The 15,783-nt window shown below is 38.9% G+C and overlaps 1 protein-coding gene across 4 annotated transcripts in view; it reads left to right on the top strand.

Moving 5' to 3' along the window:
- fam91a1 (family with sequence similarity 91 member A1) overlaps window positions 1-15,783 on the top strand; it is a 97,134-nt gene that overhangs the window by 61,056 nt on the left and 20,295 nt on the right. For all 4 annotated transcript variants that reach the window (XM_045695088.2, XM_082961378.1, XM_082961377.1 and 1 more), the window contains 2 exons: window positions 5,055-5,203; window positions 14,635-14,769. In XM_045695088.2, coding sequence (XP_045551044.2) covers window positions 5,055-5,203; window positions 14,635-14,769 — 284 coding nt within the window. The remainder of the gene's footprint in view (window positions 1-5,054; window positions 5,204-14,634; window positions 14,770-15,783) is intronic.

Raw genomic sequence — 15,783 nt, 5'->3', positions numbered from 1 at the left:
TGGTTATTAGTGGTTTTGTAGATAGTAGTTTTAACTTCCTGTCTGGTTATTAGTGGTTTTGTAGATAGTAGTTTTAACTTCCTGTCTGGTTATTAGTGGTTTTGTAGATAGTAGTCTTAACTTCCTGTCTGGTTATTAGTGGTGTTGTAGATAGTAGTTTTAACTTCCTGTCTGGTTATTAGTGGTGTTGTAGATAGTAGTTTTAACTTCCTGTCTGGTTATTAGTGGTTTTGTAGATAGTAGTTTTAACTTCCTGTCTGGTTATTAGTGGTTTTGGTGCGTTTTTGTTTAGGGGGTGTTGGGTGCTTTAATCAAGGCAAGTTTATTGACATTCAGTTATTGTAAATGTTTATTTTTCGGTGTAAATGAAATACTCCAGCCAACAGAACTGAGTGTGTAAATGAAATACTCCAGCCAACAGAACTGAGTGTGTAAATGAAATACTCCAGCCAACAGAACTGAGTGTGATGAAAACAACATCGAGACTCTAATTTCAGAATCAACATACCTTTTGTTTGTGTTTATAGTGCTGCTGTTTAATCTCTGTGTGATATGTCCATCAGGGTTGTGGTTAATCTCTACGTCCATCAGGGTTGTGGTTAATCCCTACATCTATCAGGGTTGTGGTTAATCTCTACGTCCATCAGGGTTGTGGTTAATCCCTACGTCTATCAGGGTTGTGGTTAATCTCTACGTCCATCAGGGTTGTGGTTCATCTCTACGTCCATCAGGGTTGTGGTTAATCCCTACGTCTATCAGGGTTGTGGTTAATCTCTACGTCCGTCAGGGTTGTGTTTAATCTCTACGTCCATCAGGGTTGTGGTTAATCTCTACGTCCATCAGGGTTGTGGTTAATCTCTACGTCCATCAGGGTTGTGGTTCATCTCTACGTCCATCAGAGTTGTGGTTAATCTCTACGTCCATCAGGGTTGTGGTTAATCTCTACGTCCATCAGGGTTGTGGTTAATCTCTACGTCCATCAGGGTTGTGGTTAATCTCTACGTCCATCAGGGTTGTGGTTAATCTCTACGTCCATCAGGGTTGTGGTTAATCTCTACGTCCATCAGGGTTGTGGTTAATCTCTACGTCCATCAGGGTTGTGGTTAATCTCTACGTCCATCAGGGTTGTGGTTAATCTCTACGTCCATCAGGGTTGTGGTTAATCTCTACGTCCATCAGGGTTGTGGTTAATCTCTACGTCCGTCAGGGTTGTGGTTAATCTCTACGTCCATCAGGGTTGTGGTTAATCTCTCTGTGTGCGACTATCTTGGTCCAAACATACCAAGACTGTCATGAAAAGGGCACCTCAAAACCTTTTCCACCTCAAGAGACTGAAAAGATTTGGCATGGGTTCCCAGATCCTCAAAAGGTTCTACAGCTGCACCATCGAGAGCATCCTGATCGGTTACATCCCAGCCTGGTATGGCAACTGCTCGGCCTCTGACCGTAAGGCACTACAGAGAGTAGTGTGAACGGCCCAGTACATCACTGGGGCCAAGCTTCCTGCCATCCAGGACCTCTATACCAGGCGGTGTCAGAGGAAAGCCCATAAAAGCCAATTGTCAAAGACTCCAGTCACCCAAGTTCTGGACTGTTTTCTCTGCTACTGCACAGCAAGTGGTACCAGAGCGCCAAGTCTAGGACCAAAAGGCTCCTCAACAGCTTCTACCCCCAAGCCATTAGACTGCTGAACAATAAATAAAATCGCCACCGGACAATTTACATTGACCCCCCCCCTCCTTTTGTATACTGCTGCTACTTGCTGTTTATTATCTATGCATAGTCACTTCATCCCCACCTACATGTACAGGTTACCTCAACTAACCTGTACCCCTGCACACTAACTCAGTACCAGTGCCCCCGGTAGGCACGATATAGGAACAGAGAAAGTACATTGAGTCAAAACTTCTGAGAATCTCAAATGTAGTCTTTGGCAAAGACATTTCTTTCTGTTACCACAGTTGATAAAGTTGCCATTTCTTTAGTATTTTTAAGTTTCACAGACCTCGTTATTGTTGTGTTACTTTTTATAATTTTTTTATTTTATTCTACTTGGTAAATATTTTCTTGTTCTTGAACTGCACTGTTGGTTAAGGGCTCGTAAATAAAGCATTTCACTGTAAGGTCTACTACACCTGTTGTATTCAGCATTTCACTGTGAGGTCTACTACACCTGTTGTATTCAGCATTTCACTGTGAGGTCTACTACACCTGTTGTATTCAGCATTTCACTGTGAGGTCTACTACACCTGTTGTATTCAGCATTTCACTGTGAGGTCTACTACACCTGTTGTATTCAGCATTTCACTGTAAGGTCTACTACACCTGTTGTATTCAGCATTTCACTGTGAGGTCTACTACACCTGTTGTATTCAGCATTTCACTGTGAGGTCTACTACACCTGTTGTATTCAGCATTTCACTGTGAGGTCTACTACACCTGTTGTATTCAGCATTTCACTGTAAGGTCTACTACACCTGTTGTATTCAGCATTTCACTGTAAGGTCTACTACACCTGTTGTATTCAGCATTTCACTGTAAGGTCTACTACACCTGTTGTATTCAGCATTTCACTGTAAGGTCTACACCTGTTGTATTCAGCATTTCACTGTAACGTCTACTACACCTGTTGTATTCAGCATTTCACTGTGAGGTCTACTACACCTGTTGTATTCAGCATTTCACTGTGAGGTCTACTACACCTGTTGTATTCAGCATTTCACTGTGAGGTCTACTACACCTGTTGTATTCAGCATTTCACTGTAAGGTCTACTACACCTGTTGTATTCAGCATTTCACTGTGAGGTCTACTACACCTGTTGTATTCAGCGTTTCACTGTAAGGTCTACTACACCTGTTGTATTCAGCATTTCACTGTGAGGTCTACTACACCTGTTGTATTCAGCATTTCACTGTAAGGTCTACTACACCTGTTGTATTCAGCATTTCACTGTGAGGTCTACTACACCTGTTGTATTCAGCATTTCACTGTGAGGTCTACTACACCTGTTGTATTCAGCATTTCACTGTGAGGTCTACTACACCTGTTGTATTCAGCATTTCACTGTGAGGTCTACTACACCTGTTGTATTCAGCATTTCACTGTAAGGTCTACTACACCTGTTGTATTCAGCATTTCACTGTGAGGTCTACTACACCTGTTGTATTCAGCATTTCACTGTGAGGTCTACACTTGTTGTATTCGGCGCATGTGACAAAGTTTGATTTGATTTGACACGTCAGTCAGTGTTTTGGTTAGCCGGTAACAGGCTTTGGCCGATACAAAAATAGAAATGCGGACGAACAAAATCGGTGCTGGCTGGCCAATTGTCCAGATGAAGGAAGAAAAAAAAAAAATCCCATTGTGAAATAATGTTTATTATTGATGGAAATACCAGTCAATGTAAATCAATTTAACTGGTCATGCTCATCGGTCAATAGGAACATTTGTATAATTTAGTGTTAATTAAATTGTCTCATGTGTACAGTATATTCGTTATGTATCTTATCACACGCGTACAGCACACAGACAGAGCCTTTGAGCGGGAAATCTGTCAGCAGCGACAGCATCTCAAACAGCGACAGCGGAAAGCAGACTTCATCAGTATGTCACACACCACTTTGCAATGAGCTGGAGGCAGAATGCATTTTGAAAACATTTTCTTTAGTTGTTGGAAACCTGAAGGTTTTACTACATATTATGAGGCACGTCCTTGCTTCAAAGTAGCCTAGTTAAAATCAGACCATAGAAACGTGGAGGAAATTAATTTGGCTTCCATATGCCATTGAAACCAGTAGCATATTTCTCTCACGTTCTATTGGTTTTCAAATCGACTTTCTTTCATTGTCCAGTAGCCAAAGGCACAATCCTAGTCATATTAGCATCCCATGCTAGTTGATGATAATCCTAGTCATATTAGCATCCCATGCTAGTTGATGATAATCCTAGTCATATTAGCATCCCATGCTAGTTGATGATAATCCTAGTCATAGTAGCAACCCATGCTAGTTGATGATAATCCTAGTCATATTAGCATCCCATGCTAGTTGATGATAATCCTAGTCATAGTAGCATCCCATGCTAGTTGATGATAATCCTAGTCATATTAGCATCCCATGCTAGTTGATGATAATCCTAGTCATATTAGCATCCCATGCTAGTTGTTGCATCTTTAGATCTCCCCTCTTCATACATTTCTAACAGATATTTCCATCTGTCATGTGCAGTGGACTTTTGACAACAGTGTTTTTCCTGCTAATTGCATTATGGAAGGAACATTTGTATACGTGGCCTACTGCCTTGTGCGCATTGCTGTGCTTTATAATGTGAAGAAATAATAGTTGATCAGCCTTGTTATCTAAATGTTCTGAGCTGTTGCATCAGACTCATTGCTTTTTAATGTTGTTTAGTAATGTAGTCTAGGCCTACTGGTTGTATGAATTTGGGATTTATCTCTACAACTGTCCCAGAGTCTGTTTGTTTCTTTGTCGCACAGAATGACAAGCTGGCCAATTGAATAGGTCAACTTTTCTAGTAGTGGATAGCAGAAGATTGACGGGCTAGTTATTTTGCTGTTCGTTACTCGTCTTGTTGGCTGAGGAAAAGGAAACGTGGACAGTTATTCTAACACGTTCAAATTCACATCAGAATTCGTAAAGAAGAAACGCACATCGTTGCATCCTGGACTTGCGTTTTCTGTTAATATGAATTACCATAATGTATATGTTTATTTCTGTTATTCTGAACACCGGTGGGTGGACGCCCTAATCAGGATCCACACCCAATGCATTATGGTTCCAGTACATTTCTCAAAATGTCCGCCTCATTAAAATGCTGCCGGTCAAATGTCTGACACCAAATTTTCCTAACAGGATCCCTGACGTGTGTGTGTGTGTGTGTGTGTGTGTGTGTGTGTGTGTGTGTGTGTGTGTGTGTGTGTGTGTGTGTGTGTGCGCGCGCAATACATCCGTGTCTCTGCGTCCGTGTGTGTGTGTTGTCTTCGTCCGTGTGTGTGTGTGTCTCTTCGTCCGTGTGTGTGATTGATCCCCCCCAGGCCTGCCCCTGGACATGCTCCGCTGTGAGAGTCTGCTGGGTTTAGACCAGGCCACCTGCAGCCGTGTCCTCAACAAGAACTACAAACTACTGGTCTCCATGGCACCGCTCAGCAACGAGATCCGGCCTATCAGCAGCTGCACACCTCAGGTACACACTGGTCCCCCTTCACAGACCTTTCACTTCACAGACCTTTCACTTCACAGACCTTTCTCTCACCCCCACAGGCTCCTCCTCTGACTGACTAGGGCCTGTTGAGAGTGTGTGTGTGCGTGCGTGCGTGCGTGCGTGCGTGCGAGCGAGCGAGCACTGGTCACCATGCTCTGAGACTGCTCCAGAACACACACAACAGGTCTGGGGATTCACACTCATTCAGACTGGAAAGCAGTTTGTCCTGGACAGACTGCAGTCTGGTATCTGACTGACAGGGAGAACAGAGAACTATACAACTACAGTGGCTTGTGAAATTATTCACCCACCTTGGCATTTCTCCTGGAATTAAAATATTATTTTTTTGGAGGGGGGGGGGGTTTGTATCATTTGATTTACACAACATGCCCACCACTTTGAAGATGCAAAATATTTTTTCTTGTGAAACAAACAAGAAATAAGACAAAAAACGCAGAACTTGAACGTGCATAACTATTCACCCCCCCCCAAAGTCAATACTTTGTAGAGCCTCCTTTTGCAGTAATTACAGCTGCAAGTCTCTTGGGGTATGTCTCTATAAGCTTGGCACATTTAGCCACTGGGATGTTTGCCCATTCTTCAAGGCAAAACTGCTCCAGCTCCTTCAAGTTGGATGGGTTCTGCTGGTCTACAGCAATCTTTAAGTCATACCACAGATTCTCAATTGGATTGAGGTCTGTGCTTTGACTTGGCCATTCCAAGTCATTTAAATGTTAGCTCCTTAAACCACTAAACTACTCGAGTGTTGCTTTAGCAGTATGCTTAGGGTCATTGTCCTGCTGGAAGGTGAACCTCCGTCCCAGTCTCAAATCTCTGGAAGACTGAAACAGGTTTCCCTCAAGAATTTCCCTGTATTTAGTGCCATTCATCATTCCTTCAATTCTGACCAGTTTCCCAGTCCCTGCCGATGGAGAACATCCCCACAGCATGATGGCTGCCACCACACAAATGTGTTTGCTTATTTTCTTCTTTAAGCAATGGCTTTTTTCTGGCCACTCTTCCGTAAAGCCCAGCTCTGTGGAGTGTACAGCTTAATGTGGTCCTATGGACAGATCTCTGCTGTGAAGCTTTGCAGCTCCTTCAGGGTTATCTTTGGTCTCTTTGTTGCCTCTCTGATTAATGCCCTCCTTGTCTGGTCTGTGAGTTTTGATGGGCGTCCCTCTCTTGGCAGGTTTGTTGTGGTGCCATATTCTTTCCTTTTTTTAATAATGGATTTATGTTCAATGCTTTGGATATTTTTTTTATAACCCAACCCTGATCTGTACTTCTCCACAACTTTGTCCCTGACCTGTTTGGAGAGCTCCTTGGTCTTCATGGTGCTGCTTGCTTGGTGGTGTTGCAGTCTCTGGGGCAACAGACTCTAAATGACTAAAATGTAAAATGTCATTGGCTGCACCAGATCTTAGGTGGTGAATAATTATGCATGCACCACTTTCCCGTTTTTTTTTTAAATTTTTTTTAAACAAGTCATTATTTTTCATTTTATTTCACCAATTTGGAATATTTTGTCTATGTCCATTACATTAAATCCAAATAAAAATCCATTTCAATTACAGGTTGTAATGCAACAAAATAGGAAAAAAGCCAAGAGGGATGAATACTTTAGCAAGGCGCTGCATAGAGCTATACAACTATAGAACTATAAAACTACAGAACTACAGAACTATACAACTATACAACTATAGAACTATACAACTATAGAACTATAAAACTACAAAACTACAGAACTACAGAACTATACAGCTATACAACTATACAACTATAGAACTATAAACTATAGAACTATACAGCTATACAGCTATACAACTATAGAACTATACAACTATAGAACTATAAACTATAGAACTATACAGCTATACAACTATACAGCTATACAACTATAGAACTATAGAACTATAGAGCTATACAACTATACAACTATACAACTATACAACTATACAACTATAGAACTATAGAACTATAAACTATAGAACTATAAACTATAGAACTATACAGCTATACAGCTATACAACTATACAGCTATACAGCTATACAACTATACAGCTATACAACTATACAGCTATACAACTATACAGCTATACAACTATAGAGCTATACAACTATACAACTATACAACTATACAACTATAGAGCTATACAACTATACAACTATACAACTATAGAACTATAAACTATAGAACTATACAGCTATACAACTAGAACTATAGAGCTATACAACTATACAACTATACAACTATACAACTATAGAGCTATACAACTATACAACTATACAACTATACAACTATAGAGCTATACAACTATACAACTATACAACTATAGAACTATAAACTATAGAACTATACAGCTATACAACTAGAACTATAGAGCTATACAACTATACAACTATAGAACTATACAACTATAGAACTATAGAACTATACAACTATAGAGCTATACAACTATAGAGCTATACAACTATAGAGCTATACAACTATAGAGCTATACAACTATAGAGCTATACAGCTATACAGCTATACAACTATACAACTATACAACTACACAACTATACAACTATACAACTATACAACTATACAACTATACAACTATACAACTATAAACTATAGAACTATACAACTATAAACTATAGAACTATAAACTATAGAACTATAAACTATAGAACTATACAGCTATACAACTATACAGCTATACAACTATACAGCTATACAACTATACAGCTATAGAACTATAGAGCTATACAACTATACAACTATACAACTATACAACTATAGAACTATACAACTATACAACTATAGAGCTATACAGCTATAGAACTATAGAGCTATACAGCTATACAACTATACAACTATAGAACTATAGAACTATACAACTATACAACTATAGCACTATAAACTATAGAACTATACAGCTATACAACTATAGAACTATAGAGCTATACAACTATAGAGCTATACAACTATAGAGCTATACAACTATAGAACTATACAACTATAGAGCTATACAACTATAGAACTATACAACTATAGAGCTATACAACTATAGAGCTATACAACTATAGAGCTATACAACTATAGAGCTATACAACTATAGAGCTATACAACTATAGAGCTATACAACTATAGAGCTATACAACTATAGAACTATACAACTATACATCTATACAACTATACAGCTATACAACTATACAACTACAGAACTACACAACTATACAACTATAGAACTATACAGCTATACAGCTATACAACTATAGAACTATAGAGCTATACAGCTATACAACTATACAACTATAGAGCTATACAGCTATACAACTATACAACTATAGAACTATAGAACTATAGAACTATACAACTATACAACTACAGAACTATACAGCTATACAACTATACAACTATACAACTATAGAGCTATACAACTATAGAATTATACAACTATACAACTACAGAACTATACACCTATACAACTATACAACTACAGAACTATAGAACTATACAACTATACAACTATAGAACTATAAACTATACAAGTACAGAACTATAAACTATACAACTATACAACTATAGAACTATAAACTATACAACTACAGAACTATACAACTATACAACTATACAACTATAGAACTACTGTAGTTGTATAGTTCTGTAGTTGTATAGTTCTGAACTATACAACTATAGAACTATAAACTATAGAACTATACAACTATACAACTATAGAACTATACAACTATACAACTATAGAACTATACAACTACAGAACTATAGAACTACAGAACTATAGAACTATACAACTATACAGCTATACAACTACAGAACTACACAACTATACAACTATACAGCTATAGAACTATAAAACTATACAGCTATAGAACTATAAACTATAGAACTATAGAGCTATAGAACTATAGAACTATAGAGCTATACAACTATACAAATATAGAGCTATAGAACTATAAACTATAGAACTATAGAGCTATAGAACTATAGAACTATAGAGCTATACAGCTATACAGCTATACAACTATAGAAATATAGAGCTACACAGCTATAGAACTATAGAGCTATAGAACTATAGAGCTATACAACTATACAAATATAGAGCTATACAGCTATACAGCTATACAACTATACAACTATAGAAATATAGAGCTACACAGCTATATAACTATAAACTATAGAACTATAGAGCTATAGAACTATAGAACTGTAGAGCTATAGAACTATACAACTATACAAATATACAACTAAAGAACCATAGAACTATAGAGCTATACAACTATACAACTATAGAGCTATACAACTATAGAACTATACAACTATAGAACCATAGAGCTATAGAGCTATAGAGCTATAGAGCTATACAACTATAGAGCTATAGAGCTATACAACTATAGAGCTATACAACTATAGAACTATAGAACTATACAGCTACACAGCTATAGAACTATAAACTATAGAACTATAGAGCTATAGAACTATAGAACTATAGAGCTATACAACTATGCAACTATAGAGCTATAGAACTATAGAGCTATACAACTATACAACTATAGAGCTATACAACTATAGAACTATACAAATATAGAACCATAGAGCTATAGAACTATAGAGCTATACAACTATAGAGCTATAGAACTATAGAGCTATACAGCTATAGAGCTATACAACTATACAACTATACAACTATAGAAATATAGAGCTGTACAACTATAGAGCTATAGAACTATACAACTATAGAGCTATACAACTATACAACTATACAACTATAGAGCTATACAACTATACAACTATAGAGCTATACAACTATACAACTATAGAGCTATACAACTATACAACTATACAACTATAGAACTATAGAACTATACAGCTATACAACTACACAACTACACAACTATAGACCTATAAACTATAGAACTATAGAGCTATACAACTATACAACTATAGAACTATAGAGCTATAGAACTATAGAGCTATACAACTATAGAACTATAGAGCTATACAACTATAGAACTATAGAGCTATACAACTATAGAACTATAGAGCTATACAACTATAGAGCTATACAACTATAGAACTATAGAGCTATACAGCTATACAGCTATAGAACTATACAGCTATACAGCTATACAACTACACAACTACACAACTATAGACCTATAAACTATAGACCTATAAACTATAGACCTATAGAGCTATACAACTATAGAACTATAGAGCTATACAGCTATAGAACTATAGAACTATAAACTATAGAACTATAGAACTATACAACAGAACTATAGAACTATAAACTATACAACTATAGAACTATAAACTATACAGCTATACAACTATACAACTATACAGCTATAGAACTATACAACTATACAGCTATACAACTATACAGCTATACAACTATACAGCTATACAGCTATAGAACTATAGAGCTATAGAACTATAAACTATAGAACTATAAACTATACAGCTATACAACTATAAACTATACAACTATACAGCTATAGAACTATAAACTATACAACTATAGAACTATACAACTATACAGCTATACAACTATACAGCTATACAACTATACAGCTATACAGCTATACAACTATAAACTATACAGCTATACAACTATACAGCTATGCAGCTATAGAACTATAAGCTATACAGCTATACAACTATAAAGTATACAGCTATACAACTATACAACTATGCAACTATAGAACTATACAACTATACAACTATAGAACTATACAGCTATACAACTATACAGCTATAAACTATACAACTATAGAACTATAAACTATACAGCTATACAACTATGAACTATACAACTATACAACTATACAGCTATACAACTATGAACTATACAACTATACAGCTATACAACTATGAACTATGAACTATACAACTATACAACTATAGAACTATACAACTATACAACTATAAACTATACAACTATACAGCTATACATCTATGAACTATACAACTATGCAACTATACAACTATACAACTATACAGCTATACAACTATACAGCTATACAACTATACAGCTATACAGCTATACAGCTATACAGCTATACAACTATACAGCTATACAACTATAAAACTATACAACTATACAACTATACAACTATACAACTATAAAACTATAAAACTATAAAACTATAAAACTATACAACTATACAACTATACAACTATACAACTATACAACTATACAGCTATACAGCTATACAGCTATACAACTATAGAACTATACAGCTACACAACTATAGACCTATAAACTATAGAACTATAGAACTATAGAGCTATACAACTATAGAGCTATACAGCTGTAGAACTATAAACTATAGAACTATACAACAGAACTATAGTACTATAGAACTATAAACTATAAACTATAGAACTATAGAACTATAAACTATACAACTATAGAACTATAGAACTATAAACTATACAACTATACAGCTATACAGCTATAGAGCTATACAACTATAGAACTATACAACTATACTACTATAGAACTATAGAACTATACAGCTATAGAACTATACAACTATACAACTATACAGCTATACAACTATAAACTATAGAACTACAAACTATACAACTATACAGCTATAGAACTATAAACTATACAACTATAGAGCTATAGAACTATACAGCTATAGAGCTATAGAACTATAAACTATACAACTATACAACTATACAGCTATACAACTATAGAGCTATAGAACTATAAACTATACAGCTATAGAACTATACAGCTATAGAACTATACAACTATAGAGCTATAGAACTATAAACTATACAGCTATACAGCTATACAACTATAAACTATACAACTATTGAGCTATACAACTATGAACTATACAACTATACAACTATACAGCTATAGAACTATAAACTATACAACTATACAACTATACAACTATACAGCTATAGAACTATAAACTATACAACTATACAACTATACAACTATACAGCTATAAAACTATACAACTATACAGCTATAGAACTATAAACTATACAACTATAGAACTATACAGCTATAGAACTATAAACTATACAACTATACAGCTATACAACTATACAGCTATAAACTATACAACTATAGAGCTATAAACTATACAGCTATACAACTATAAACACTATACAGCTATACAGCTATACAACTATACAACTATAGAACTATACAGCTATAAACTATACAACTATAGAACTATAAACTATACAACTATACAGCTATAAACTATACAACTATACAGCTATAAACTATACAACTATACAACTATAGAACTATAGAACTATAAACTATACAGCTATACAACTATAGAACTATAGAACTATAAACTATACAGCTATACAACTATACAACTATACAACTATACAACTATACAACTATAGAACTAAGAACTATACAGCTATACAGCTATACAACTATACAGCTATACAACTATAGAACTATAAACTATACAACTATACAACTATAGAACTATAAACTATACAACTATACAACTATAGAACTATAAACTATACAGCTATACAACTATAGAGCTATACAACTGTACAGCTATACAACTATACAGCTATACAACTATAGAGCTATACAGCTATAGAGCTATACAACTATACAGCTATACAACTATAGAACTATACAGCTATACAACTATAGAACTATACAGCTATACAACTGTACAACTACATGCTAACTTCTGTTTGTTTTTCCAAGTATTCCTCTCTCCCCTGGTCTGTAGTCTGGGTTGAAGCCATCTCAGTGCACGCTGCCCAGTACACACACACACACACACACACGCACACGCGCACAACACACACACACGCGCACAACACACACACACGCACTACACACACACGCACACACACACAGAACTACAGGCTATCTTGTTTGTGTTCATTCTTGGCTGGTGTTGTTACCAAGCCTGTCTCTCTGCCTAACAGGACATGTTACCAAGCCTGTCTCTCTGCCTAACAGGACGTGTTACCAAGCCTGTCTCTCTGCCTAACAGGACATGTTACCAAGCCTGTCTCTCTGCCTAACAGGACATGTTACCAAGCCTGTCTCTCTGCCTAACAGGACGTGTTACCAAGCCTGTCTCTCTGCCTAACAGGACGTGTTACCAAGCCTGTCTCTCTGCCTAACAGGACGTGTTACCAAGCCTGTCTCTCTGCCTAACAGGACGTGTTACCAAGCCTGTCTCTCTGCCTAACAGGACGTGTTACCAAGCCTGTCTCTCTGCCTAACAGGACGTGTTACCAAGCCTGTCTCTCTGCCTAACAGGACGTGTTACCAAGCCTGTCTCTCTGCCTAACAGGACGTGTTACCAAGCCTGTCTCTCTGCCTAACAGGACGTGTTACCAAGCCTGTCTCTCTGCCTAACAGGACGTGTTACCAAGCCTGTCTCTCTGCCTAACAGGACGTGTTACCAAGCCTGTCTCTCTGCCTAACAGGACGTGTTACCAAGCCTGTCTCTCTGCCTAACAGGACGTGTTACCAAGCCTGTCTCTCTGCCTAACAGGACGTGTTACCAAGCCTGTCTCTCTGCCTAACAGGATTTCACCCTTTTCTCAGGTTTCATCTCATCTCACTTTCTGGGATCCAGGGTTGGAGTCAAGTCACTTTTCAATTCAGTCCATCCAGGAAGTCAATTGAAATTAAATTCATTAGCCATTGTTTTTTTTTTATTTGTTCAACGATCCTGATCTCGTGAGCTTACAGCACAGTCAGGGTGGATCGGCCACAGTCAGGAGGGTGGATCGGCCACAGTCAGGAGGGTGGATCGGCCACAGTCAGGAGGGTGGATCGGCCACAGTCAGGAGGGCGGATCGGCCACAGTCAGCCAGGAGGGCGGATCGGCCACAGTCAGCCAGGAGGGCGGATCGGCCACAGTCAGCCAGGAGGGCGGATCGGCCACAGTCAGCCAGGAGGGCGGATCGGCCACAGTCAGCCAGGAGGGCGGATCGGCCACAGTCAGCCAGGAGGGCGGATCGGCCACAGTCAGCCAGGAGGGCGGATCGGCCACAGTCAGCCAGGAGGGCGGATCGGCCACAGTCAGCCAGGAGGGCGGATCGGCCACAGTCAGCCAGGAGGGCGGATCGGCCACAGTCAGCCAGCAGGGCGGATCGGCCACAGTCAGCCAGCAGGGCGGATCGGCCACAGTCAGCCAGCAGGGCGGATCGGCCACAGTCAGCCAGCAGGGCGGATCGGCCACAGTCAGTCAGGAGGGTAGATTAGGCTGCTATTGTTTTCGATCAGGATTTGAACATTCTTGTAAATTCCATGAACCTTGGCCAGCTAATCTGATTTATGTAATGGTACATAAAGTATTATGTGCTTGGATCTGTCCCTATTTAAATCAACCATACATGAATGAATAAATGTGCTTTATTGTTCCCCCTGTAGCACATTGGCCCAGCCATCCCCGAGGTGAGCTCCATCTGGTTCAAGCTCTACCTGTACCATGTGACCGGCCAGGGTCCTCCCTCCCTGCTGCTGTCCAAGGGCTCCAGGCTCCGGAAACTACCAGTCATCTTCCAGGTCAGTCTGTAGAAACTACCGGACATCTTCCAGGTCAGTCTGTAGAAACTACCGGACATCTTCCAGGTCAGTCTGTAGAGACTACCGGACATCTTCCAGGTCAGTCTGTAGAGACTACCGGACGTCTTCCAGGTCAGTCTGTAGAGACTACCGGACGTCTTCCAGGTCAGTCTGTAGAAACTACCGGACGTCTTCCAGGTCAGTCTGTAGAAACTACCGGACGTCTTCCAGGTCAGTCTGTAGAAACTACCGGACGTCTTCCAGGTCAGTCTGTAGAAACTACCGGACGTCTTCCAGGTCAGTCTGTAGAAACTACCGGACGTCTTCCAGGTCAGTCTGTAGAAACTACCGGACGTCTTCCAGGTCAGTCTGTAGAAACTACCGGACGTCTTCCAGGTCAGTCTGTAGAAACTACCGGACGTCTTCCAGGTCAGTCTGTAGAAACTACCGGACGTCTTCCAGGTCAGTCTGTAGAAACTACCGGACGTCTTCCAGGTCAGTCTGTAGAAACTACCGGACGTCTTCCAGGTCAGTCTGTAGAAACTACCGGACGTCTTCCAGGTCAGTCTGTAGAAACTACCGGACGTCTTCCAGGTCAGTCTGTAGAAACTACCGGACGTCTTCCAGGTCAGTCTGTAGAAACTACCGGACGTCTTCCAGGTCAGTCTGTAGAAACTACCGGACGTCTTCCAGGTCAGTCTGTAGAAACTACCGGACGTCTTCCAGGTCAGTCTGTAGAAACTACCGGACGTCTTCCAGGTCAGTCTGTAGAAACTACCGGACGTCTTCAAGGTCAGTCTGTAGAAACTACCGGACGTCTTCCAGGTCAGTCTGTAGAAACTACCGGACGTCTTCCAGGTCAGTCTGTAGAAACTACCGGACGTCTTCCAGGTCAGTCTGTAGAAACTACCGGACGTCTTCCAGGTCAGTCTGTAGAAACTAACGGACGTCTTCCAGGTCAGTTTTAATTGTCCGATATTCTGTGGACTGGTTTCCCAAACACAGAATAATCTT

The sequence above is a fragment of the Salmo salar genome, chromosome 14, assembly GCF_965601325.2.
Source record: "Salmo salar chromosome 14, fSalSal1, whole genome shotgun sequence".
Taxonomy (NCBI): domain Eukaryota; kingdom Metazoa; phylum Chordata; class Actinopteri; order Salmoniformes; family Salmonidae; genus Salmo; species Salmo salar.
The sequence above is the reverse complement of the archived record's forward strand: the minus strand, read 5'-3'. Positions and strand labels throughout refer to the sequence as shown.